The sequence below is a fragment of the Giraffa tippelskirchi genome, chromosome 6 (assembly GCF_054371585.1).
Source record: "Giraffa tippelskirchi isolate mGirTip1 chromosome 6, T2T-mGirTip1v1.2.pri, whole genome shotgun sequence".
NCBI classification, from domain to species: domain Eukaryota; kingdom Metazoa; phylum Chordata; class Mammalia; order Artiodactyla; family Giraffidae; genus Giraffa; species Giraffa tippelskirchi.
The window spans coordinates 89,919,898-89,947,231 of NC_137280.1; the positions used below are offsets into that span (position 1 = coordinate 89,919,898).

Consider the following 27,334-nt stretch of genomic DNA (forward strand, 5'->3'; position numbering starts at 1 on the left):
AAACATTTGTGTCTGCAGTTTCCAGTGCAGTCATTATTTGCCCCTTGTTATTGAGCACTTAAAATATGGCCAGTGTGGGACTTCCCTGGTGGTCCAGTGGCTAAGACTGTGTGCTCCCAATGTAGGGGGCCTGAGTTCAATCCCGGGTCAGGGAATCAGATCCCATATGCCACAACTCAGAGTCTGCATGCCACAACTAAAACAGATTCCGCACGCTGCAATTAAGACACGGCAGTGGCTCAGACAGTAAAGAATCTGCTTGCAATGTGGGAGACCCAGGTTCAACCCCTGGGTCGGGAAGATCCCCTGGAGAAGGGAATGGCAACCCACTCCAGTATTCTTGCCTGGAGAATTCCATGGACAGTTAAATAATAAATATTAAAAAAAAAAGGGGGGGGGTTAATCTGCACATTATGAAAGCAAACTAGAAAGAAAAAAATCAAATTTGCCTCAAAAAGAAACATGGCTAGTGTTAAGTGAGAAACTGAATGTCTCATTTTATTTAATTGGATTAATTTATAAATAAATAAGCGCAAGGAAAACATTTTGAAATGCTGGAGTAAGGACTCCCGAAAATCTGTAAAAACAATGAGAATACTGGTAAACATGGCCAAAATCAACTTTTTCAGAAGTCTAGAAATGAACCACAGGCTGGCAACAAGCCAAGCAGCATTCAGGTAAGAAAAAAATGTTTGTATCTTGGTAAATGGAGTCCACGTTATGGCATTATAGCTTGCACAGTTCTCATTCCACTCTCACAAAGGGCTCAGTAACTGTGAAAACTGCAAGGTTAGAACCAGATAACTCATTAGCATGGGTCCTCCTCACTCTTCCCTCACCCCCATCCCCTAGCAAACAATTTCCTTTCTCCCTCTGGGGATTTACTCTTCTGGACAATAGGCCTTCCCTTTATATGAAATGTATGTAAATAGAAGCACACACTGTGTGGTCTTTTGTGACTGATCTCCTTCATTAGAATAGTGTTCTTAAGAGGAAGGTGATATATGTATAATTATGACTAATTTGCATTGTTATACGGCAGAAAACTGAAATCGTTAGTTGCTCAGTCATGTCCAACTCTTTGCGACACCATGGACTGTAGCCACCAGGCTCCTCTGCCCATGGGATTTCCCAGGCAAGAATACTGGAATAGGTTGCCATTTCCTCCTCCAGAGATCAAACCGGTGTCTCCTACAGCTCTTGCATTGGTAGACAGATTCTTGACCACTGAGCCACCAGGGAAGCCCCAGTGTTTAGGTACCAGCTCTATATTCCACGGGCTCTCTTCCATAACAGCTAGGAACTGAAAGACTGCAGCAGTGGGGACACTTTTAAAGGACAGTACGAGTCTCCAAAGTGATCAGGTCCTGAGCTGGAACTCACCTGAATGCTGAAACTTCACAGTCAGAAAAGTACGTCTTGATGCTGCTGTTTCGGAAGAGCTGGTTGAGCTGAAAGATAGGGCAACATTTCCTTGGTCAGAAGCCATGACTCTGTGGCACTGGAGAATGCCAATTAGCCAATGAGTACACTGCCCCATCTATTTTTTTTTTTTTTCTGTCGGTCAAATGGTAAAGAATCCCCACTCCCACTGCAGAGTGCATGGGTTCAATCCTTGGTAAGGGAACAAAGATCCTGCATGCTGCACAGTGCAACCAAGAAAACAAAAAAGAAAAGAAAAACCAGCCCAGGTATATACACCAAAGCATGTCCTGTTCCAGGATATTACTTGGGCTAGTAATGGAACCCTTCTATGGCTGTCTCTTCTTTTGTAAAATGAGAATAAAAACCTGTCTTTATGAACTATTAAAAAAAGAAGTCACCTTCTGGATAACCAACAAGCATCTACTGTATAGCGCAGGAACTATACATAAAATTTTATAATAACCTACAATTGAAGATAATCTGAAGAAGGATATATATATATATATATATATACATGAATTGCTATGCTGTACATCTGGAAGTAACCCAATATTGTAAATCAACTATACTTCAATTAAAAAAAAATGTCCAGGGGACTTCCCCTGGTGGTCCAGTGGTTAAGAATTGCCTTCCAATGCAGGGGATACAGTTTTGATCCCTGGATGGGGAACTAAGATTCCATATGCTGCAGGGCAACAAAGCCTACAGGCTGCAATCACTGAGCCCATGCACTCTGGAGCCCATGTGCCACAACTACAGACGTCTGTGTGCTGCAACGAAGCGCCACCAAAATAAAATAATAAAAAATAAATAAAATTTAAAAATGTCCAGATTGCTAAACTGAAAAAAAAAAAAAGGTAAATGTGCACACTAAAAAAAAAGGTCACCCTCTGACTATTCAGTGTCCACAGGTCAGTATCTGCAGAGGAACAGAGTAGGCACAGAAGCCCATTCTTACCGCATCCTCAATATTTCTCTTGTTTCTCTGGTATTTGGGAGTGTCTGGCTGCTTCATGTCCTGAGAATAGAATAGGTTGGTGACAGTGAAATTCAGCGGGACATTCTCGAAACTGGGACTGATCGTTGGTTGGTCTGTTGGTAGATGAATTAATGGCTCCGCTTCTAGAATAAAAAGAAAGTGAAAGTTCCCATCAGGGGAAGTTTTCAACAAAGAAGTCATTAGAGTCAGTCTACTTATTCCTGGCACTGTGGACTGAGCTGGGTTTTTAAAAGTAGGTTACAGGGACTTCTCTGGTCCCCCAGGGGTTAAAGATCTGCCTTGCAATGCAGGGGATGGGGATTTGACCCCTGGTCTGGGAACTAAGAGCTCACATCCCATGGGGCAACTAAGCCCATTTGATGCCAAAGAGAAGCCAGTATGCTGCAACTAGAGAAAGCCTGTGTGTGCATTGAAGAAGACCCAGGGCAGCCCTGCACCGCCCCCCCCCCCGCCCAAAAAGTAGGCTACAATCAAAAAGAATGAAATAATACCATTTGCAGCAACATGGATGGACATAGAGATTATCATATTAAGTGAAGTAAGTCAGAAAAAGAAAGACAGATACCATATATTACTTATATGTGGAATCTAAAATATGATATAAATCAACTTATCTATTAAACAAAACCAGACTCACAGACATAGAAAACAGACTAGTAGTTGCCAAGGGGGAAAGGAGATGGAGGAGGGTGGGAATGGGAGTTTGGGATTAGCAGAGGCAAGCTAATTATATATAAAATGGATAAACCACAAGGTCCTACTGTATAACACAGGGAACTGTTAATATATTCAATTGTCTGTGACAGACTCTAATGGAAAAGAATATGAAAAAGAAAAATACATATGCGTGTATGTTCTTGTTGTTTAATTGCTATGTCATGTCCGATTCTTTTGCGACACCATGGACTGCAGCCTTCTAGGCTCCTCTGTCCATGGGATATCCCAGGCAGGAATACTGGAGTGGGTTTTCATTTCCTTCTCCAGGGGATCTTCCTAACCTAGGGATCAAACCCTTGTCTCCTGCATTGGCAGGCAGATTCTTTACCACTCGGCTACTTGGAAAGCCCATATATATGTATAACTGAATTGTTTTACTGTATTGAAGAGGGTAAATCAACTGCACTTCAAGGAAATTTTTTTAAAAAATTGGCTACTGAAGACCATCTGTCCATCTTGAATCCATTCATCTGTCTCCCTGTCCAGCTGTCCGCTAAGCATTGTGAGAGTTCACTAGGTTGTGGGGAAGAGGAGATTGGATTTCTCTGGGGCAGTCGGCAGATGCTGACCATTCCAGTGGGCATCCATCATCTTTGCTGATATAGGTCCCTAATGTGTCTTTCTCCCCCTCCCCAATCATTGTCCTGGTAGAGGACAATCACCAGAGGATGAGCTTTCTAAAGTAGAACTCTTGAGTGTGCCATGTTCCTCCCCAAACCATTCCAGTGCCCAGGAAAGTCTCTGCCCACATCTTTAGCCACGTTTGTCACCCACCTTATGTCAAGCCACACCAAACTCCTTATAGCCTCCTTCAATAACATGCTCTATCTTCTAGGTTACAGACACATGTAGCTCAACTCCCTATCTCTTCCTTCAGCTAAGTCCTATTCTCCTTCAGATCTGTTTCTTCATTACTTCCTCTAGAAAACTTTCCAAGAGAGAGCTGTGTAATCCCTCTTTGGAATTCTCACAGACTTTTGAAATTCCTCTGTCACAGCAGCAATCACAATGTATCATCAGTGCCTATTTATTTTCATGGCATATACATTTAATGAGTAAATGAATGAATCAACCAATATATGACTCATAACTGCAGCCTAAGAAGGAAACCCAAGATCCTTCCCATTCTGGGTTAGAAAAACTGACATGTAAAATAACCATTCTGTTGGTTGTAATCGCTGGATTTTCTCTTCCTGTCTCCTGTTGGACGACATTGCCATGAATCATCGGCATGGGCTTCCAGGAAGCCTCTCCTTTTTCCTCTGCAGTCTCTATCCATGTCGCTCATACCCAGAAGCCCTATCCTTCTTCATAAAACCATCTTTTGGACTTCCCTCATGGTCCAGTGGTTAAGATTCTGCCTGCCAAAGCAGGGCCCCTGGTCTGGGAAGATCCCACATGCCATGGGGCAACTGAGCCCATGCACACATCACAACTACTGAGCCCATGCTCTGGAGCCTGACAGCTACAACTACTGAAGTCCAAGTGCCTAGAGCATGTGCTTCATAACAAGAGAAGCCACCACAATGAGAAGCCTGCACATTGCCACTAGAGAGTAGCCCCCGCTCGCTGCAACTAGAGATAGCCCACTTAGCAATGAAGACCCAGCGCAGCCAAAAATAAATAAAATTTTTAAAAAGACCAAGAATATACAGTAGTCATGTACGGATGGAAGAATTGGACCATAAAGAAGGCTGAGCACCAAAGAATTGATGCTTTCAAATTGCGGTGCTGGAGAAGGATCTTGAGAGTCCTCTGGACATCAAGGAAATCAAACCAGTCAACCCTAAAGGAAATCAACCCTGAATATTCATTGGAAGAACTGATGCTGAAGCTCCAACACTTTGGCCACCTGATATGAAAAGCCGACTCATTGGAAGAGACCCTTGATGCTGGGAAAGATTGAGGGCAAGAGGAGAAGGGGGCAACAGAGGATGAGATGGTTGAATGGCATCATTGACTCAATGGGCATGAGTTTGAGCAAACTCTGGGAGATGGTGAAGGATAGGGAAGCCTGGCATGCTGCCATTTATGGGGTCATAAAAAGTCAGTCAGACATGACTTAGCGACTGAACAATAACAAAAGAATTTTTAAAAAACACCTTTTCCAGCCACTAACATATCCCCCACTCTATGTCCCACCTGTCACGTGCACATCTGTCAGCTGGTAGGTGGCACCCAGCCAGTGGGATGAGGCGTTCAGGGTCTTGTCTAGAAATACTTGCTTCACCATGCTGGAGTCCACACTGGAGGAGAACTGGGCCTTTATGGTGACCGATATGGGATCCAACCTGGGAATAGAGACCATGGGATCTCAGCCAGCACCCAACCCCAGCAGTGTGTCCTGAGTTCCTGCTTTGTAGAGTCAAAGACCTAAGGGTAAGCACCGCAGTATCTGACTGCCTTCTTGCTCCAGGCAAGAGAAGAGACCCTGACCAAAAAGGGAAAAGCTTCTAGGAGTTAGGAAGAGAAGCAGTAACAGTAACAATAATGTATGTCTTTTGTGGACCTTTAAGAATTGACTTCCACATTCCTTCCCTATCACTCTGGTAGAAGCTATAATTACAATTTGTTGTTTAGTCACTAAGTCCTCTCCAACTCTTTGTGACCCCCATGGACTGCAGCCCAGTAGGCTCCTCTGTGGGATGTTCCAGGCAAGAATACTGGAGTGGGTTGCCATTTCCTTCTCCAGCGGCTCTTCCTGACCCAGAGATCGAACCCAAGTCTCCTGCATTGGCAGGTGGATTCTTTACCACTGAGCCACCAGGGAAGCCTATTTTTATAATTATCCCCATATTAAAGACAAAGGAACTGAAATTACTAACATTCAAAGTCAGCACCATGTCCCATGATCCTCCCTCTCTCTAGTATAGATGTCCTAGTCCTCTACTCATCCTTCAGAGATGTGGGTTCAAACCCAAATTCTGTGCCTCAGTTTTCCCATGTGAACATGGGGGATGCACATATTGCATCTCTCATGCGAGGATGTTATGAGAATGAAATGAGATGATCATGCATGAAAGTACTCAGCAGGAAGCCTGGCCATGGTAAATATTATTATTCAGCTAATAGTATATTAGCTGAAAGTTGTATTTCCCAAGAAGGAGGTGGGTGCAGGGAGAGGGTGGGTCCATGAGGGTAACCCTTTTCCTGTACCCCAAAGTCTTATGGAAGGAAATGGTAAGATTAGCTGTCAGGGATGTGGGGAAGAATGGGCACCATGTAAATGACTTCCAGTCCAAGGATGTGCCAGCCAGTGCTCAGAGCCTTGAGCTGCCATCTCAGCCAATGCTTCTAGTCTCAACTTACGTCAAGTTGGTGACCAGGCAGTAGTGGAATACGTCTTGTAGCTGGCTGCTTCTGTAGAGTTTGGTGACCTGGAATAAAGGGGAGAGAGGCTGGGTGAGATGGAGGTCTCTTGGGGCTGGAGGGGGCCACTGGAGCCAGAGAGGAACAAACATAGGTCTTGAAGCAAGGGAGACCTGAGTTCTGATCCTGGTTCTGCCCTTAACTCCACTGTGTGCCCTTAGGCACAATGTTCCCTTTTCTGAGCCTCAATTTTCCCATCTGAAAAGTGGTGAGGCAGCTAGGGTACCAACTCTGGAGTCTGAAGTAACCTAGAACATGTAGGTAAAGGGAAGAGTTGAAACAGTCACTTAATAGATGCAGGGCAGGACTTCTCTGGTGGTACAGTGGATAAGAATTCACCTGCCAATGCAAGGGATATGGATTCGATCCCTGGTTAGGGAAGATTCCACATGCTGCAGAGCAGCTAAGACTACGTCACAACTACTGAACCCTTGCTCTGGAGCCCAGGAGCCACAACTACTGAAGCCTGTACACCGAGAGCCTGTGCTCCACAACAAGAGAAGCCACTGCAATGAAAACCCGTGCACCACGACCACTTGCCGAGAAAGCCCGAGTGCAGCAATGAAGACCTAGCACAACCAAAAATAAAATATAATAATAATAATAAAAATGGAAGGGGACTAGCTTAGAAAAATAGATGCATGTCAGACTGAGGAATCAGAGGGGCAGTCAGGGTAAGGAGAGATGGGAGGGGCGAGAAAGACCCCCACCTTGTTGTTAATGTCCCACAGCAGGGCAATGTACTCTGGTGACCTGGGGTCTGGGTTGCTGAGATTCCAGTTGATGATGTGGAAATTTAGCTGGTATTCCCTCTGGATAGAAAAACTCTGGGGTCCATAGCCTGAAGCCACAGAGAGGAAGAAAAGACAGACAAAGACTCAGCTTTTAGCATAGAGACATGGTGGCCCAGGGGACACCCTACCTACCATCATAATCAAAATCAGGTCCATGTGTTGGAGAATTTAGGGGCTCTTGAATGGAAAGTCACCCCGTAGAGGAGGAAAACTGGAATTTTATAAGAAATCTCCTGAGCTGAGCTTTTCTGCTTGAGCTTATGCAGTTCCTGCGTCCTGGAATGCTCTTCCATCCTCCTCTTTTCCAGGAAAACTCCTATTCCTATTTCAGGAGCCCATTGAGATGGAGCTCAATAACAGCAGGCACACATCTGTCTTGTTCTTGTCATGTCCAGTTCCTAGTATAGTTTCAGGCACATAATATCCTACTCCAGGAAGCACTCCTTAACTTGCCCTGCCTCTGCACTCCCATGGCACCCTGTTAATAACAGTGTCTCTGCCTTTTCTGTGTCCCCAAGTAGTATTTTTTTAAGCTTATTTTATTGAAGTGCAGTTGATTTACAATATTGTGTTAATTTCTACTGTGCATGCGTGCGTGTTCAGTTGCCTCAGTTGTGTCTGACTTTTTGCAACCCTGTGAACTGTAGCCCACCAGGCTCTGTCCATGGGATTCTCCAGGCAAGAATACTGGGTTGCCATGCCCTCCTCCAGAGGATCTTCCTGACCCAGGGATCACAGGTCTCCCGCATTACAGGCAGATTCTTTACTGCTGAGCCACCAGGGGAGCCCAATTTCTACTGTACCACACAGTAGTTCAGTTATATATATATCTTTCATATTCTTTTCCATTATGGTTTATCCCAGGATATTGAATATAGTTCCCTGTGGTATAAACTAGGACGTTGTTATTTACCCATTCTGTACACGATAGTTTGCATCTGCTAACCAAACTCCCACTGGATCTCTCCCCCATTCTTCTCCCCCTTGGCAACCACAAATCTGTTCTCTGTGAGTCTGTCTCTGTTTCATAGATAGTTTCATTTGTGTCCTATTTTAGATTTCACATACAAGTTATATCATGTGGTATTTGCCTTTGTCTTTCTGACTTACTTTACTTGTGTCCCTAAGTAATCTTTAATTCCCTTGATTATGACTTTTTCAGGAATAGAACTTGTGTATTCTATCTACATGCCCAGAATATGGCTTGGTATAGAATGGTCACGCATATGAGTTTGTTGAATGAATGAATGTGAATTGCAATGGATCCATAAATACTAGGGCTGAGATACTCAACTTTCATTTGTTTACTCATTCATTTGGTATTACAATGTACCAACATATTAAGAACAGGATCCAGTGTCATGTTAAACAAACACTAATTCTGTAGAGTTGGACCATTAAATAATTGCTGTGAAGTGTGATAAGTGTTGGGCTTCCCAGGTGGTGCTAGTCAATGAACCCGCCTGCCAATGCATAAGAGACCTGGGTTCAATCCCTGAGTCGGGAAGATCCCCTGGAGGAGTGCATGGCAACCCACTCCAATATTCTTGCCGGGAGAAGCCCATATGGAAGAGCCTGGCAGGCTACAATCCATAGGGTCGCAAAGAGTTGGACATGACTGAAGCAACTTACGACACATGCATGTGATAAGTGTTGGTCTGGTGCTCAGCTAGGAACAATGGGACCATGTTCAGCATGGTTTCTCATCCTCAGAACTACTGAAATTTGAGGCTATATAATTCTTGGTGGTGAAGGTCTCCTGTGCATTGAAGGATATTGGTTACCTTCTTGGCTTTTATCCACTAGATGCCAGGAGCAACCTCCCCTACTGTGATAATCAAAAATGTCTCCAGACACTGCTGAGTATCTCTCAGTGGGGCAGATCACCCCCAGGTAAGAACCACTGCCATGGAAGAACCTTGCATTGAACTTCAGTCCCAAGAGATCCCATGGGTTAGACATTTTGGTTTTTAATGAAAATTCATTGACATTCATTTGGTCAAATAATTTCATGCTATTTTCCTGAACTGACAAGAAAGACCAATCCCATGGAGGTTTGGAAGGTGCTCCCCAGATAGAATGTGGGCTGACTTATTCAAGAGGAAATAAAATAGAACAGGGACAAGTAGTGATTGCTGTTAATCCAAGTTCAGCATAAACACTCACTATTGATGAAGAGGCTGTCCTTGACCAGAGTGTAGAAGCCCAGCTGGGTGACACCATGGGTCAGTTGGCTCAGCTCCCAGTAAAGCTGCTCTATGGCCAGCCTGTGGCCCATGGTGTCTGGTTGGTAGGTGCAGACAACATCCACACCTGTGGCTGCACCATCCTTCTCAGGTCTAGGGAGAGAGAGTGGGAGCTCAAGAGAGAGGTCTTGAAAGCTCCGGGCGTGGGGCCAAGAAGAGGGAGAAGCAAATGAGAGGTCAGTGGGAAGACTGAGAAAGGGGTGGACACCAAAAGTGGTCTTTACTGGCAAATACTCAGGAAAAGGTCTTACTTGAGGGAGATCAGTCTGCAACCTGAGTAGAAGGGGCCCAGGCTGCTCTTCTGGAACAAGGATCCAAGCTGGGGAGGTAGGAGAAAGATGATGAGCAGAAAGGACAAGCACTAGGGCAGAGGATACATGGGAATGATCCCACCAGTGGTTGCTGAGACCAGCATCTCACCAGGCGATGCAGGATCATCTTGGTGGAGTTGAACATGGCAGAGCCATTGTTCATATCTGATGAGTATGGAAGGTTGGAGATGGTGAAGTTAAGTGTGAGGGTCTTCAGGTTGTATTGCATAGCTGCAATAAGACAGGGGGGTAGATGGTTATCACTGAGAGCTGACCTGGAATCACATCAGAGTTCCATATTCACTGTAATTGGTTGTCTTCCAGTAGCACTACCACCCACCAAGTCAAAACCAGTGCTATCTGTTCAGCTCCTCCTCCCTCATCTCCAGTTAATACCAGTTGTACTTGCAGAATGGTTCCTACACACATCCCCTCTCTCCATCCCTGTCCCAGCTCAGGTCTTTTCTTCTCTGACCTGGACTGACACCCCAGCAGCCTCACTGGATGCCCTTACTAAAGGATGTTCTCTACACTGAAATTAGAAGAAATTTTCTTAGATAAAAACCTGACTATTGTCACCACTGTTCTAGGACCACTTGTGGCTCCCTATGGCCTTCAGCACTAAGTTCAACTTTTTTGATCTTGCACTCAAAGTCCTTCTTAATCTGGTTCTTGCCAACCTTTTAGATTAATGTGTCCCTTTACTTCATCTACACCAGGGCTTCCCTGGTGGCTCAGACAGTAAAGAATCTGCCTGCAATGCAGGAAACCCAGGTTCAGTCCTTGAGTCTGGAATAACCCCTGGAGAAGGGACAGCTACCCACTCCAGTATTCTTGCCTGGAGAATTCCACGGACAGAGGAGCCTGGTGGGCTACAGTCCATGGGGTCACAGAGAGTCAGACATGACTGAGCAGCTAAGGGATCCATCTACTCCAGGTTAAGCTTTAAACTTCATGCAAACCAAATTCCTCTCAGTTCTCCCCATACGCTATTCTGTTTTTGACCACTGACATTTTTGCTCATGGAATCCCACCAGCCAGGAAAACTTTTCATTCCCTATTTGCCTGGATGGCTCTTACTTTTACTTAAAGACTTGGGTCATATGAAAGTTTCTCCAGAAAGCCTTTCCCTTCTAAATGGTGCCAGGTGCCCTTCCCCAAGACATACATTATAATAGTCTGTTAGTCTCACAAGAGTGGGGGCTCCATGAGGGCCAGCATCAGATTGAATTGTTGGTACAATCTTTGAGATAAGCATGGTTGCCCTAAAGCCAGAACTGCACACCCTGGCCTCCCAGCTCCTATGTTACAATTGGCTGGTGGATGTGTGGGGCTGGAGAGCTTCTCTTGGGAAGGAAAAGGGGCCTCCGATACCTGTGGTGGATTCTGGTTGCACAGGTGATGGTGAAGTAGGAAGGAACATGGTAGCTGGTGCGGGAGCTGTGGAAAGGGGAGGTATTAGGGACAGACTTGGAGAAGTCCCCCGGGCTCACCTGGGCTGTATCAATAGTTGTCCAAGGACAACCACTCACAGGTTTACCATTAATGAGTGAGAGCAGAGGAATCATTGTGTAAGTAGAGGGATGAACAAACCTGTGAATGAAATGAACCCAAGAGAGTGGGTAAACAAGAGAGAGACTGAACAAAGAGGACAAACAGATGGAAGGGCAGAAATATGGACAGACAGATGGGATACCTGGATGGATCAGAAGAAGAATGGACAAAAGGAGGGTCAAAGAGAAGGAAGGAAGGATAAACACAAGGAAGAAAAGTTGAGAGATAGATGAAAGTGCAGAAGGAAAAACAGGTGTATAGGCAGAAGGATGGTTGGATGGATGAATAGATAGATGGATGGATGGATGGAAGGAAGAAAGGGAGGGAAGGGGCAAGGGAGGAAGAGGTCTGAGAGCAGGTATAACTGGGAGGAAGGAAGAAAGGACTGAGGTAAACTGATCATTACAAGCGTGAATGGACAAATATGACCAAACTGCTGAGTAGCCACTAGAGCTTGCAACTTGACACTATGACCCCTTCTGCCTCTCCTATTAAAGATTTTGTTATCAGGAGGCAGAGACTACAAGGTCATTATATGACCTCAACCCTTATTACTGTAGGGAATACTCATTCAAATTTCTTCCTCCAACCCAGAAGGGTGTGGATAATTTGGAAAGCCAATACCACGACTGTGGGTCCCAAAAAGAGACCAAGGACTCATCATCCTTTCTCCCACTGACACTTTGTCTGCACTCAGGAGAAACAACCTGAGTTTGAGGCAAGCTCCCTTTGTCAGTGAGAAGAAAAGTTAGGCTCAAGACTACTGGAGGCTGAAATGGACAGTGGATGAAAAGATACCTACTTGTAGGAGGCTCATCTGGACCACGTTCATTATAACCTGGAAGCAAAAAAGCCACACATTAAGGGGAGGTGGAGGAACAAGCCCAGATATCCCTGCCTTTGTCCACGTGGGATTCCTTTCTGGATGTCATCCCCTCTGTACCAGGTGAGCATCTATGCATCTTCTAGGATCAGACTCAAATGTCATCTCCACGATTAAGGCTTTCCTGACCTTTGGATTAGAAATTAATTGTGGGACTTCACTGGTGGTCCAGTGGTTAAGACTCCATGCTTCCAATGCAGGGGGTGCAGGTTTGATTCCTGGTTGGGGAACCAAGATCCCACATACTGCACAGTATGGCCAAAAAGAAAAGAATAAAATGGGCATCATAAAGGACCAGGATGTCTCCCCTGCCCACCTGATGGGGCAATGGTGATAAGAAAGTGTGAGCTGTCAAACTCTATTCCCAGGCTGGGGACAGACAAGGGAACCAGAGTATAATTTCAGTCAACTTCATCACAGCTGTGCACTGACCAGCAGGGACCCCCTTAAGGGTCACCCTTTCAAATGCTGTTTCTTTCTGGATTTGAGGCTCATTCCCAGTGTGTCTGAAGCTTGGACCTCCTAGATGTTCAGAGTGCCTGCCTTCCTTCCTGGCTAGAGGCCCCATCTGAGAGAGAGGCCCATCCTGGTCAAAAGCGAGAAGTGGGACACAGGAAACTCTACTCAATACTCTAGAATGGTCTATACGGGGAAAGAATTTTTTAAAAAGTGGACATATGTATACATAAAAAATATAAGCAAAATTTTTAATCATTCCAGTTGCACATTTAAATAAAATGATGGCATTTTAAATCACTAAATAAAAGGAAGAAATAAAGGAGGTCAATGACTTAAAAAAATTACCCCAAACTGATGTAGAATTTAGAATTAGATGCTATGTCATTTGTGAGTAGTGATGGTTTTGCTTCTTCCTTGCTGGTTTGTGTGTCTTTGGTTTCTTTTTCTTGTCTGATTGCTGTGGCCAGGAATTCCAGTGCTATGTTGGGTACAGGTGGTGAGGGTGGGCATCCTTGCCTTGTTTCTGGTACTGGGGGAAGGGCTTTTAGCTCTTCACCATTGAGTGTGATGTTGGCTATGGGTTAGTCATAGATGGGTTTGTTGTGTTGGGATGTGTTCCCTCTGTACCACCTTTGATGGCGGCTTCAGTTGTGAATGGGCATTGAATTTTGTTGAATGCCTTTTCTGCATCTTTGATCATGAATTGGTCATGTGATTTTTATCCTTCCTTTGTTGGTATGTTGTATTACGTTGATTGATTTGTATATGTTGGACCATCTTTGTATTCCTGGAATTGACCTTACTTAAGCATGGTGTGATTATATTCTTTGCAGCCAAAGATGGAGAAGCTCTATACAGTCAGCAAAAACAAGACCGGGAGCAGACTGTGGCTCAGATCATGAACTGCTTATTGCCAAATTCAGACTTAAATTGAAGAAAGTAGGGAAAACCACTAGACCATTCAGGTATGACCTAGATCAAATCCCTTATGAGTATACAGTGGAAGTGACAAATAGATTTAAGGGACTAGACCTGATAGACAGAATGCCTGATGAACTATGGACAGAGGTTCATGACATTGTACAGGAGACAGGGATCAAGAAAATCCCCATGGAAAAGAAATGCAAAAAAGCAAAATGGCTGTCTGAAGAGGCCTTACAGATAGCTGAGAAGAGAAGAGAAGCGAAAAGCAAAGGAGAAAAGGAAAGATATTCTCATCTGAATGCAGAGTTCCAAAGAATAGCAAGGAGAGATAAGAAAGCCTTCCTCAGCAATCAGTGCAAACAAATAGTGGAAAACAACAGATTGGGAAAGACTAGAGACCTCTTCAAGAAAATTAGAGATACCAAGGGAACATTTCATGCAAAGATAGGCTCGATAAAGGACAGAAATGGTATGGACCTAACAGAAGCAGAAGATATTAAGAAGAGGTGGCAAGAATACACAGAAGAACTGTACAAAAAAGATCTTCACAACACAGATAATCACGATGGTGTGATCACTCACCTAGAGCCAGACATCTTGGAATGTGAAGTCAAGTGGGCCTTAGAAAGCATCACTACGAACAAAGCTAGTGGAGGTGATGGAATTCCAGTTGAGCTATTTCAAATCCTCAAAGGTGATGCTGTGAAAGTGCTGCACTCGATATGCCAGCAAATTTGGAAAACTCAGCAGTGGCCACAGGACTGGAAGAGGTCAGTCTTCGTTCCAATCCCAAAGAAAGGCAATGCCAAAGAATGCTCAAACTACTGCACAATTGCACTCATCTCACATGCTAGTAAAGTAATGCTCAAAATTCTCCAAGCCAGGCTTCAGCAATACGTGAACCGTGAACTTCCAGATGTTCAAGCTGGTTTTAGAAAAGGCAGAGGAACCAGAGATCAAATTGCCGATATCCGCTGGATCATCGAAAAAGCAAGAGAGTTCCAGAAAAACATCTATTTCTGCTTTATTGACTATGCCAAAGCCTTTGACTGTGTGGATCACAATAAACTGTGGAAAATTCTGAAAGAGATGGGCATACCAGACCATCTGACCTGTCTCTTGAGAAACCTGTATGCAGGTCAGAAACCAACAGTTAGAACTGGACATGGAACAACAGACTGGTTCCAAATAGGAAAAGGAGTACGTCAAGGCTGTATATTGTCACCCTGCTTATTTAACTTATATGCAGAGTACATCATGAGAAACGCTGGGCTGGAAGAAACACAAGCTGGAATCAAGATTGCCAGGAGAAATATCAATAACCTCAGATATGCGGATGACACCACCCTTATGGCAGAAAGTGAAGAAGAACTAAAGAGCCTCTTGATGAAGGTGAAGGAGGAGAGTGAAAAAGTTGGCTTAAAGCTCAACGTTCAGAAAACTAAGATCATGGCATCTGGTCCCATCACTCCATGGGAAATAGATGGGGAAACAGTGGAAACAGTGTCAGACTTTACTTTTTTGGGCTCCAGAATCACTGCTGATGGTGACTGCAGCCATGAAATTAAAAGACGCTTACTACTTGGAAGGAAGGTTATGGCCAACCTAGATAGCATGTTTAAAAGCAGAGACATTACTTTGCCAACAAAAGTCCGTCTAGTCAAGACTATGGTTTTTCCAGTGGTCATGTATGGATGTGAGAGTTGGACGGTGAAGAAAGCTGAGCGCCGCAGAATTGATGCTTTTGAACTGTGGTGTTGGAGAAGACTCTTGAGAGTCCCTTGGACTGCAAGGAGATCCAATCAATCCATCCTAAAGGAAATCAATCCTGGGTGTTCATTGGAAGGTCTGATGTTGAAGCTGAAGCTCCAATACTTTGGCCACCTCATGCGAAGGGTTGACTCATTGGAAAAGACCCTAATGCTGGGTAGGATTGGGGGCGGGAGGAGAAGGGGACGACAGAGGATGAGATGGTTGGATGGCATCACCGACTTGATGAACATGGGTTTGGGTAGACTCCGGGAGTTGGTGATGGACAGAGAGGCCTGGCGTGCTGCAATTCATGGGGTCGCAGAGAGTCGGACACGACTGAGCGACTGAACTGAACTGAACTGAAGCATGGTGTATTAAAAAAAGAAAGTGAGAAGTGGAGAAAGGAGACAAATATGAGCTATTCTTTCCCTAAGTCTCCCCTAGAAAGATTTTTTTTTTTGGCCATGCCCCTCAGCATGTGGGATTTTAGTTCCCTGACCAGGGATGGAACCCATGCCCCCTGCATTGGAAGCATGCAGTCTTAACCACTGGACCACTAGGGAAGTCCCTAGAAAGATTCTTCTATGAGTTAAATGCATAGAATGGAGCATAATGTTGGATCCTGAAACCAGTCTTATACCCTGACTCTACCACTCTCAAGCCACACCCACTTGGGCAAATTACATAATCTTTCAGAACCTTGATTTCTTTGTCTGTAAAATGGGTTTGATCAAGGATCAGCTTTGCAGGGTGGCTGTGTGAGTTCAGTGTGGAGTCAAGATTCACACCGGAGTCTGTCTCAAGGCGGAATTCCCTTAGAGAACTGACTAGCTAATAGAGACTCTTCTGGAGTTAGGGTGTGGACCCAGTGAGGTGGGCTGAGAACCACTCACCATTGAGGTAGAGACTGTCCTTGTCCAGAGAATAGGGACCCAGCCGGGTGATGCCATGGGTCTGTCTGCTCAGCTCATGGAACATCTGCTTGGCCAGCAGACCGGGGCCACTGGGGGACTGCCAGTAGGTGCAGAGGATGTTCACACCTGTCTTGGCACCATTCTTCACAGACCTGGCGAAGGAGAGGTTGACCTTTGGGAGATGCAGTCCACTTGGCACTTCTTTACCTGTGGCCACCACATATACCTCACTTCCTGTGTTCCAGCCTTATTGAACCATCCTTAGTTTCTTCACCTAGTCATACTCTTACCCTAGGATCTTTGCACATGCAGTCACTTCTGCCTGTAAGTTTCTCCCCTTCTTTCTTTACTTATGTAATCTCCTGATCATCCTTCAGGTCGCCACTTACATACCTCCTCCTCCTCCTCCAAGAAGTCTCCCAGACTGGGTCAGGTTCCATTCAGGTTCCCACAGTATCCCATGCTTGTCGAATCACAACCCTGGTTATCTTCTATGTGAGCATATGTTATTTGTCTCTGTTCCCTCCAGATGGTGACCTCCGTGAGGTCAGGGAATAGGACAGTCTAGTTCACTCTTTTCATGTTGAACACCCGTACCTAGCACACTGCCTGCTCTGTGTAAAAACCCAAGTCCTGATGAATGGATTTTAAAATGTGGTTCATCCATACAGTGGGATGTTATTTGGCCTTAAAAAGAAGGAAATTATGGCAAAAGCTGCAGCACAGATGGACCTTGAGAACATTATGTTAAATGAATTAAGCCAGTCACACACACAAAAATACTGTATAATGTACACTTCTATGAGGTATCCAGAGTCGTCAAGTTCATAGAGACAGAAAATAGGATGGTGGTTGTCAACATTTAGGGGTAGATGGAAATGAGGAGCTGTTGTTTAATGTTTAATGGGCATAATTTCAGTTTTGTGAGTTCTGGAGCCTAGTTGCACAGAAATGTGAATGTATGTAACACCACTGAGCTATATGGGCTTCCCTGGTGGCTGAGCAGTTAAGAATCCACCTGCCAATGCAGGAGATGCAGGTTCAACCCCTGGTTTGGGAAGATCCCCTGGAGAGGGAAATGGCAACCCACTCCAGTATTCTTGCCTAGGAAATCCCATGGGCAAAGGAACCTGGTGGGCTGCAGTCCATGGGGTTGCAAAAGAGTCGGACATGACTTATCAACTAAACAACGACTGAACTATACATTTAAAAATGGTTCAGATGTAAGTTTCATGTGATGTGTATTTTACAATTAAAAAAATCAATTTGACATAGGGTAGATATTCATTTACTAGGAACTCTATGGTAGGGAGAGATTAGAAGGGTTTAGAGTTGTTTAGCCCCTGAATCCCTTGATCCTTGATGAGACCAATCCTACAAAATGTGATACAATAGACTCTAAAAAAGGTTCTTGCAAAAGCAGCACTTCAAAAATGCATGCATGTATACATGGAATCTAGAAAGATGGTGCTGATGAACCTACTTGCAGGGCAGCAATGGAGATGCAGACATAGAGAATAAACCTGTGGACATAGGGCGGGAAGGAGAGGGTGGGATGACTGGAAAGAGTAACATGGAAACATACACATTACAATGTGTAAAACAGATAGCCAGTGGAAATTTTCTGTATGACTCAGGGAGCTCAAACCCGTGTTCTGTGACTACCTAGAAGGGACATATGTATACCTATACCTATGTATGTATACATATATATATACCTATACCTATGCATGTATACGTACGTATATGTATACCTATGTATGGCTGATTCATGTTGATGTATGGCAGAAACCAATGCAATATTGTAAAGCAATTATCCTTCAATTAAAAACAAACTTTTTTAAAAAAATGCATGCCTGCAGTGGCATTTACACCTCCACAAATGCTGAGAAGAACTAGGTGTCTAGTGCTAAAGAAAGACATGCTAATAAAATGTTCCTATTACAAGAAAAAAATGTAATTATGTGTTGATGGGTGTTAACTAAATGTATTGTGGTAATAATTATTTTACAATATACAAATATATCAAATCTTTATGTTGTACACTTTAAACTGTTAATAATACAATGCTATATGTCAATTACAACTCAATAAAACTAGAAAAGATGAAAATGACACACAAAAGGAAAAAAGGAAAGAAAAAATTCGTCTTCCTTAAAAGGACAGTATAAATTCATGTGTGTGCTTGTGTGCTAAGTTGCTTTAGTCGTGTCCGACTCTTTGCGACCCTATGGATCGCAGCCTGCAAGACTCCTCTGTCCATGGGAGTTTCCAGGCAAGAATATTGGAGTGGGTTGCCATTTCATGCTCCAGGGGATCTTCCCAACCCAGGGATTGAACCGATGTCTCCTGCATTGGCAGGAGGGCTCTTTACCACTGAGCCACCTGGGAAACTGCTCTCCCATTTCTATTTCTATATGCTCTCACTGCCCTTGAAATCACTTTACTTAGATATTTATTCTGCTATTAGGTATCAGTTTTATTGACTAGTTGTGGGCAGTTCTACTGCCTGCCACCCAGAGCACCACCTGCCTCAGAGGCTGTACCATCAGTGTCAGTTGAATGAAAATATGAGTGAAAAGTGCTTCACCCATACCAACAGTTTACAGACTGACCAGGAGAAGTGAGATTAACTGCTCAGTGGACACGGAGTTTCTGCTCAGAGTGATGAGAAATTTTGGGAGTAGACGGTGATGATGTTAGCACACCATTGTGCACGTAATTAATATCACTGAATCGTACACTTAAAGATGGCTAAAAAGGCTAATTTTACATCTATATTATTTATGTTATTGGGCTTCCCCAGTGGCTCAGTGGTAAAGAACCTGCCTGCCAATGCACGAGACATGGGTTCCATCCCAGGGTCGGGAGGATCCTCTGGAGAAGGAAATGACAACCCACTCCGGTAGTCTTGCCTGGAGGATCCCATGGACAAAGGAGCCTGGAGGGCTATGGTCCATGAGGTCATGAAAGAGTTGGACATGGCTTAGGGACTAAAACAATAATAACAACAACAAACAAAAATATGTTATAACAATTTAAAACAATTAATAATGTAATGTGAAAAAAATGGATGTAGAATAGGACCCTCCAAGGATAGCCTACTGCCTCTGGGGGCAGCTCCCACAGCCAGGAGTCCACGTCCTTAGGCGGTGTGCCGGTAGTGGGGGTGTTCTCACCTTAGGGAGATGACCCTGCAGCCCGCATACCGGGCACCCAGGCTGCTCCTCTGGAACAATGGGCTGAGCTGGAGAGGAAGGAGAGAGCCATTGGTGGTTACATGTGGGCATCGGTCCAAGGAGGGGCACGACGGGGTGAGCGGGGGAAGCAGGCATCTCACCAGGTGCTGCATGAGGGTGTCTGTGATGTTGAACTTGTGGGAGCCTGGGTGACCCATGTCTGCAGAGTAGCGCAGGTTGTTGATGGTGAAGTTCAGCGTGAAGGGCTCCTCACTGGCCTCCCCAGCTACAGTAGGTAGAGAGAGAGTCCAGGCTCACTGGGAGCTTGGGTCCCAGTGTCCACCCAGGCGGGGCATCCAAGGGTCCTGTATCCTCTTCCCGATCAACCTGAAGGTCACTTGCTGATGTGACGGCTCCAGCAACCAGTGAGGGTTGGCTTAATGATTTGGGGACTCGTTTTTTGCACCCTGATGTAGGTGTGGAGGGCTCTGTGAAAACACTGGTGGCTTTGTCCTTTCCCAGGAGAAAAGGGCACTGATGACTCCAGACATCTGTCACAGTCTCTCCGCTCCCCATCTCTCTGTCTCTGTCTCTCTCTATGCACATTTATTTATATTTAAATATAAATTTATAAGTGAATGTATACTATATAAACATGTAATTTATATATTATGTAATATATAAATAAATATACATATCTTCATATATATATATATATATATATATGTTTGTGTGTGTGTGTGTTTCTTTTTCTTTCTCTTCCCCTTACAGCCAGGTGTGCCAATCTTTTATGCATTGGTTAAAAAAACCCAACAATCTAGCAGCTATAACCAACCTTTCATCTCAGTGAACTGATGTGTAAGATAATAAAATAATGACTTCTGCTTCAAAGGTTGTTTTGAAGTTTCAACAAGTTACTTTTTGTAAGACATTTAAGCACAGTTCTGGGAACAGATGGATCAATAGTTGGGGTGACTTGTATAGTTCCCTAGAGAAGTAGAATAAATGAATGTATGATGCAAGTGAGACCAGAGACCCCTTGACTTGATTCCAGACTAGATAAGCACAGCAGGAGCTAAGTGATTAAGCAAAAACTTTTCTCTGGGATAAAAGTTTATCTCTTCTCTCTCCTCCTTTCCCTTTACTCCTTTCTATGTTATCACTACGTCCAGGTTTCCTTCTGTTCACCTTTCCTTCCATCCTTCCATATTTCTTCCCAAGCATTTGTCTTTTCTTCTTCCTTCTATCCTTTCTCCTTTTTTCACCCACCTATCCATACATCTATCCATTTATCTTTTCTTTCTTCTATCTACCCACTTATCCATCCATCCACTCATCCTTCTTTCCTAGCTCACTCTTTCCCTTCCTTCTTCCCATTCTTCTCTCCCTCTATGATCCTTCTGTCCCTCTTTCCTTCATTCCCTGCTTTCATTCATCCATCTTTCCTTGCTCCCTCCCTCCCTCCATCATATCCTTTCTTCCATCCATCCATCCTCCTTTCATTCCATTCATTCTTATTTCCCTCCTCACATCTGTTTATACATCCTCCCTCCTTCCCTTCACTTTCCCTTCTTCCATTCATCTTTCTGCCTTTCATCAGCTCATCCATCTTCTCTCTCTCTCTCCTTCCACTCATCACTTCTTTGATCAGTGATGGGCCCAAGGACAGTTTGAGAGTGTTGAAATAACACACTCCTATGGCAAGGGTGAGTTTTCCTGATGCGTTAATGGTAAAGAGTCTGCCTGCCATGCAGCTGATGCAGAATATGTGGGTTTGATCCCTGGGTTGGGAAGATCTCCTGGAGGAGAAAATGACAATCCACTCTGGTATTCTTGCCTGGAAAGTCTCATGGACAGAGGAGGCTGTCGGGCTACAGTCCATGGGGCACATAAAGTTGGACATGACTTAGTGACTGAGAAAGACAAGGGCAGTAGATTCTTGAAAACCTACGAGGTTCTCATTACAGGATTTGCTGGGAATGCATTTTGGTGAACACCTATCATGTCTGGTCCATGAACTAGAACATAATAGGTGTGCACCAAAAATCAGCATGTCTTTTGAGATAAGCTCACTATAAATAGCAAGAAGTGACAACATGAGTTTTGGAATTGCACAAACTCTTGGTTTTCTTATTTATCTGCTGTGTAGCTTGGTATTCTGAGTCTGAGTTTCCTCAACTGTAAAATGGAGCAAAATCACATGACTGTAAGGAGAATTAAAGTATAGAGTCTATATACTTTAATCAATTGTCCCCCCATTCATATGTTGAACTCTTAGTTTTCTCAGAAGGTGACTGGAGACCTCCCTGGTGGTCCAGTGGCTAGATTCCCAATGCATGGGACCCGGGTTCGAGCCCTTGTCAGGGAACTAAGATCTCACATGCCGAAACTAGGAGTCTGCATGCCACAACTAAAAAAAGATCCTGCATATGCAACTTAAAAAAAGGTCCTGAATGCCACAACTAAAGATCCTGCATGCCATAACCAGGACCTGAAGCAGTCAAATAAATAAATAAAATATTAAAAAAAGAGTACCAAGGGCATGATTTTAGGAGAATTAAAATGCAAGCCATATGAAGGTCAGAATGTAGTAACGTAGATAACGTTGATATCAGAATGTAGATAACGTTGTTGTTGTTTTTCAGCCACTCAGTCATGTCCGACTCTTTGTGACCCCATAGACTGTAACCCACCAGGCTCCTCTGTCCGTGGAATTCTCCAGGAAAGAACAGTGGAGTGGGTTGCCATTTCATTCTCCAGGGGATATTCCTGACCCAGGGATTGAATTCACGAGTTCTGCGTTGTGGGCAGATTCTTTGCTGCTGGGCCACCAGGGAAGCCAGGTGGGAGAACATAAGAACGTCCCACCAGGATCCAGAAGAGAGAGAAGGGATGAGGGAGGGACCTTCCAGAAGCTTCCCTCATGGAGGACAGAGGGTGAAGGAGAAAAACTGCTTTCCAACCCCAAAGTGGAGGCAGGCCAGGAAATCCAGGCCAGGCATACTCACTGGTGGTAGTGGGGGCCAGGGCTGCATAGGTGTAACCTGCGGAGAGAAGATGAGAGAAGCTGAATCAGCATTGGGGTGAACATAAAAGATTAAGGGATATATGGAATTTGTTCTTCTCTTTCAGACTGTCATACAAAATTAAGTAAGTCAAAAAGAGAAAAACAAATATTGTATATAAACACATATATGGGGAGTCTAGCAAATGGTCCTGAAAAACCTATTTGCAGGGCAGGAATAGAGACACAGACATAGAGAACAGACATGTGGACACAGCTGGGAAGGACAGGGTGGGATGAATTGGGAGATTAGCATTGACATCTATACACTGTGTGTGTGTGCTGAGTTGCTTCAGTCTCATCTGACTCTGTGTGACCCTATGGACTGTAGCCAGCCAAGTTCCTCTGCCCATGGGATTCTCCAGGCAAGAATACTGGAGTGGGTTGCCATGCCCTCCTCCGGGAGATCTTCCTGATTCAGGGATAGAACCCACATCTCTTATGTCTTCTGCATTGGCAGGCAGGTTCTTTACCACTAGCGCCACCTGGGAAGCCCTTATATACTCTGCTATGTGTAAAATAGCTAGCTAGCAAGCTCCGAGAGAGTTGGTGATGGACAGGGAAGCCTGACATGCTGCAGTCCATGGGGTTGCAAAGAGTCGGACACAACTGAGCAACTGAACTGAACTGGGAAGCTACTATATAGCATAGGGAGTTCAGCTCAGTGTTCTGTGATGACCTAGATGGGTGGGATGGGGGAGGGCTGGGAGGCTGGAAGGAGGAGGGGTATGTATACTTATAGCTGATTCACATTGTTGTACAGCAGAAACTAACACAACATTGTAAAGCAATTATGTGCATGCATGCTCAATTATGTCTGACTCTTTGTGACCCCATGGGCTGTAGCCTGCCGGGCCCCTCTGGGATTTTACAGGATTTTACAGCCTGCCAGGCCCCTCTGAGATTTGCCAGGCCTCTATGGGAATAGGCGAGAATACTGGAGTTGGTTGCCATTCCCTTCTCCAGGGAATCTTCCTGACCCAGGGATTGAACCCTCTCTTCTGTATCTCCTGCATTGCCAGGCAGATTCTTTATCACTGAACCACCAGGGAAACCCCAATTAAAAAAAAAAAATGAAGGAAGTTATTTCAAGGAAAAATTGAAAACGTGTTATCGAGAATTTGAAGCATTTTAATGGATTGATGTCATTATTATTATAACAATAAAATTAAGCAAAAGTAGTGTCTCAGATGGTAAAGAATCTGCCTGCAATGCAGGAGACCTGGGTTCGATCCCTAGGTTGGGAGGATCCCCTGAAGAAGAGAATGGCAACCCACTCCAGTATTCTTGCCTGGAGGATTCCATGGACAGAGAAGCCTGGCAGGCTACAGTCCGTGGGGTTGCGAAGAGTCAGACATGACTGAACAACTGACACTTTCACTTTCATATAAAAAATAAAATAAAAAATATTATACATAAAAAAAAGATTGAAGAAGAGGGAGGATTTAGGGACCTATGTGGGGAAAGCAGAGGAGAAGAGGTGGTGGAGGGATGTTCAAGAAGAAGCAAGCAGGCAACAAGATTGGGCGGAACCAAGTTATTACTTCATCATAATGAAGACAACCCAGACCAGAAGGAGAAAAAGACAGATCAGAGCTCCCTTAAGAAGAATGAAAACAATGGCAACTCAAGTCCCCCTCCTCTTGAGAGACCATGGCTATAATATAGTCCCTCACCATTCACATAGAGGCTATCTCTGTCCAAACTGAAGGAGCCCAGTTGGGTGATGCCGTCTGTCTCACGGCTCAGTTCCCAGTACAGCCGCTGTTTGTTCAGTGCGGGTCTTGTGGGGTCAGAGTGGAGGCTGCAGACTACATTCACTCCAGTGGCTGCTCCCCTCTTTTCAGACCTAGAGAAGAAAAGATGTAGGAACGTGGAGTACTAAGGAGGAGTCCGTCTAGGTGTGAAAGGGAGGAGGCTAAGGGAGTTGCTGAAGGCATTAGCTTGGAAGCTTGCAGGGTTTCTCCTAAGTGTCCTTCATCTGAGACGAGCCCCTAGCAACTAAGGACAGAAAACATTTTAATTAGAAATTTGCAGGGGCATTCCCTGGTGGTCCAGGGGTTAAGACTTGGTGCTTTCACTGCCCTGCCTGGGTTCAATCCCTGGTGGAGGAACTAAAATCATGCATGCGATGTGACAAAAAAATAGAGGGACTTCTCTGGTGATCCAGTGGTTAAGAATCTGCCTGCCAGTGCAGGGGACGTGGGTTTGATCCCTGGTCTCAGAAGATCTCACATGCTGCAAAGCAACTAAGCCCGTGTGCCACAACTACTGAAGCCAGAGCACCCTAGAACCCGTGCTCCACAGCCAGAGAAGCCACCACAAAGAGAAGCCCACGCACCACAACTAGAGAGCAGCTAGCCACAGCTAGAGAAAGCCCGCACAGCAACAAAGACCCAGCACAACCAAAAATAAATGAAAGCATAAATAAATTGATTTCTTTAAAAAAAGGAATTTGCAGATAGGAATTTGCACTGATTATCCCATTTCTTTGCAGAGGAGAGCTCTCATTTGAAACAAAATATCATACAGATTCTGTGAATAACATGATGCCTTGTTTCCAAGCATTGAGCATAGCACCATCTGGGCATGAAGAAGGCATGAGGGGTCATGGTGGGCACTGGAGCTCAGTACTTCCAGGGACATGCCTAGCTGCTGAGTCCTGTGCCCAGTGCAAGAAGGTCCACTGATCAGATGAATCATTCCATCTGGGGGAATCTCACCTGAGCAACTCCAGCCTGCAGCCAGCATAGAGGGGGCCGACACTGGTCTTACTGAGCAAGACCCTGAGCTGGTGGGGAAAGAGAGGGAGGTGAGCAGAAGGGATGAGAGGATACACAGGGACAAGGTGGACCTAACAGAGGCTGTTCAAGGGCTCTCACTCGATGCTGTAAGCTCCTTTCGGTGGCGCTGAACTTCAGAGAAGATGGGCTCCCCATGTCCTCCGTGTAGTGCATGCTGGTGATGGTGAAGTTCAGGGTGAAGGACACCAGGTGAAGGTCAGTGGCTGCAGTGAGGGAGGAAGAGAAGGATGTCCAGTTTGGGCCACAGTCATGGCCAAGGTTTCCTGGGAGACTGAGACTGACATATACACACTGTGCGTGCTAAGTTGCTTCAGTCATGTCTAATTCTTTGAGACCCTATGGGCTGTAGCCCACCAGAATCCTCTGTCCATGGGATCCTCCACATAAGAATACTGGAGTGGGTTACCATGCCCTCCTCCAGGAGATCTTCCTGACCCAGGGATCAAACCCACATCTCTTACATCTCCCTCATTGGCAGGCAGGTTCTTTACCACTAGTGCCACCTGGGAAGCCCATATATACACTACTGCGTATAAAACAGAAAATTAATGAGAACCAGCTGTACAGCAGAGGGACCTCTACTCAAGGCACCAGAAGCAGACTAAGGAAAGCTGTAGGCTTCTCAAGCTGAAGGAGAGAACATTCTGGAATTGCCAAGACATTAGGAACCTTCGTTCATTCATTCCGTGAGCACTTATTGAATACCTAGTGTGTGTGAGGTTCTGTGTTGGACTCTGGTAGCCCAAAGATGAAGAGGGCATGGGACTTCCCTGGTGGTCTAGTGGTTAAGATTCAGCGCTACCGATGCAGGGGGACCGGGTTCAATCCCTGATCAGGAAACTAGATCGGGTGTGCCACAACTGAGAGTTCACATGCTACAACTAAGACCTGATGCAGCCAAATAAATAAAATATTAAAAAAAAGGATGAATAGGGCATAGTTTCTCAATGTGGCCAGTGGAGTGATCAGGTCATTATGCTGCAGGGGAAGCTGGGGATGGGGGATGGTGTGCATTTCCAGGATGGGCGCCCAGCCAGTGACTGAGGAAAGATTCTTAGAGGAAGCATCATTTTAAGTGTAACCAAACCTATGAGTGAGAGTGAGGTGAATAGGAACAGAGCAAGTGTTAAGCAGAGGGAACAGCGTGGCTATAGTCCTGGCAGGAGGGCAGAACAATTACACTCAGAATGAAGTGCATTGGCCATGGGGGAATGTAGACGTGAGACTGGAGGGATCCTCTGAGCCCAGAAAACTGAGGCAGTGACTATGCAGGACAAGGGTCTGGCCTTGATTTGTAGACCAGATGGGGTCATCCAAAGATTGTCTACATGAGAGGAATTAGGACTCCCCTGGTGGTCCAGTGGTTAAAAGTCCGCCACCTGCCAATGCGAAGTGCTGGGCTGGATGAAGCAAAAGCTGGAATCAAGACTGCTGGGAGAAATATCAATAACCTCAGATACCCAGCTGGCACCACCCTTATGGAAGAAAGCTAAGAACTAAAGAGCCTCTTGATGAAAGTGAAAGAGAAGAATGAAAGACCTGGCTTAAAACTCAACATTCAGAAAACTAAGATCATGGCATCCAGTCCCATCACTTCATGGCAAATAGATGGGGAAACAGTGGAAACAGTGACAGACTTTATTTTTTGGGTTCCAAAATCACTGCAGATGGTGACTGCAGCCATGAAATTAAAAGACGCTTGCTCCTTGGAAGGAAAGCTATGACCAACCTAGACAGCATATTAAAAAGGAGAGACATTACTTTGCCAACAAATGTCCCTCAAGTCAAAGCTATAGTTTTTCCAGTAGTCATGCATGGATGTGAGTGTTGGACTATAAAGAAAGCTGAGCACCAAAGAACTGATGCTTTTGAACTGTGGTGTTGGAGAAGACTCTCGAGAGTCCCTTGGACTGAAAGGAGATCCAATCAGTCCATCCTA

General features: G+C 44.8%; 1 protein-coding gene across 2 annotated transcripts in view; it reads right to left on the minus strand.

The window, feature by feature from the left end:
• Nucleotides 1–27,334, minus strand: part of MUC16 (mucin 16, cell surface associated) — a 63,051-nt gene that overhangs the window by 6,246 nt on the left and 29,471 nt on the right. For both annotated transcript variants that reach the window (XM_081504406.1, XM_081504407.1), the window contains 17 exons: nt 25,474–25,598; nt 25,315–25,382; nt 24,268–24,440; nt 22,536–22,571; nt 19,689–19,813; nt 19,528–19,595; nt 16,328–16,500; nt 12,219–12,254; nt 11,237–11,302; nt 9,972–10,093; nt 9,803–9,870; nt 9,472–9,644; nt 7,222–7,352; nt 6,452–6,519; nt 5,285–5,433; nt 2,384–2,547; nt 1,384–1,451 (listed from right to left, as the gene is read on the minus strand). In XM_081504406.1, coding sequence (XP_081360532.1) covers nt 1,384–1,451; nt 2,384–2,547; nt 5,285–5,433; nt 6,452–6,519; nt 7,222–7,352; nt 9,472–9,644; nt 9,803–9,870; nt 9,972–10,093; nt 11,237–11,302; nt 12,219–12,254; nt 16,328–16,500; nt 19,528–19,595; nt 19,689–19,813; nt 22,536–22,571; nt 24,268–24,440; nt 25,315–25,382; nt 25,474–25,598 — 1,813 coding nt within the window. The remainder of the gene's footprint in view (nt 1–1,383; nt 1,452–2,383; nt 2,548–5,284; nt 5,434–6,451; nt 6,520–7,221; nt 7,353–9,471; nt 9,645–9,802; nt 9,871–9,971; nt 10,094–11,236; nt 11,303–12,218; nt 12,255–16,327; nt 16,501–19,527; nt 19,596–19,688; nt 19,814–22,535; nt 22,572–24,267; nt 24,441–25,314; nt 25,383–25,473; nt 25,599–27,334) is intronic.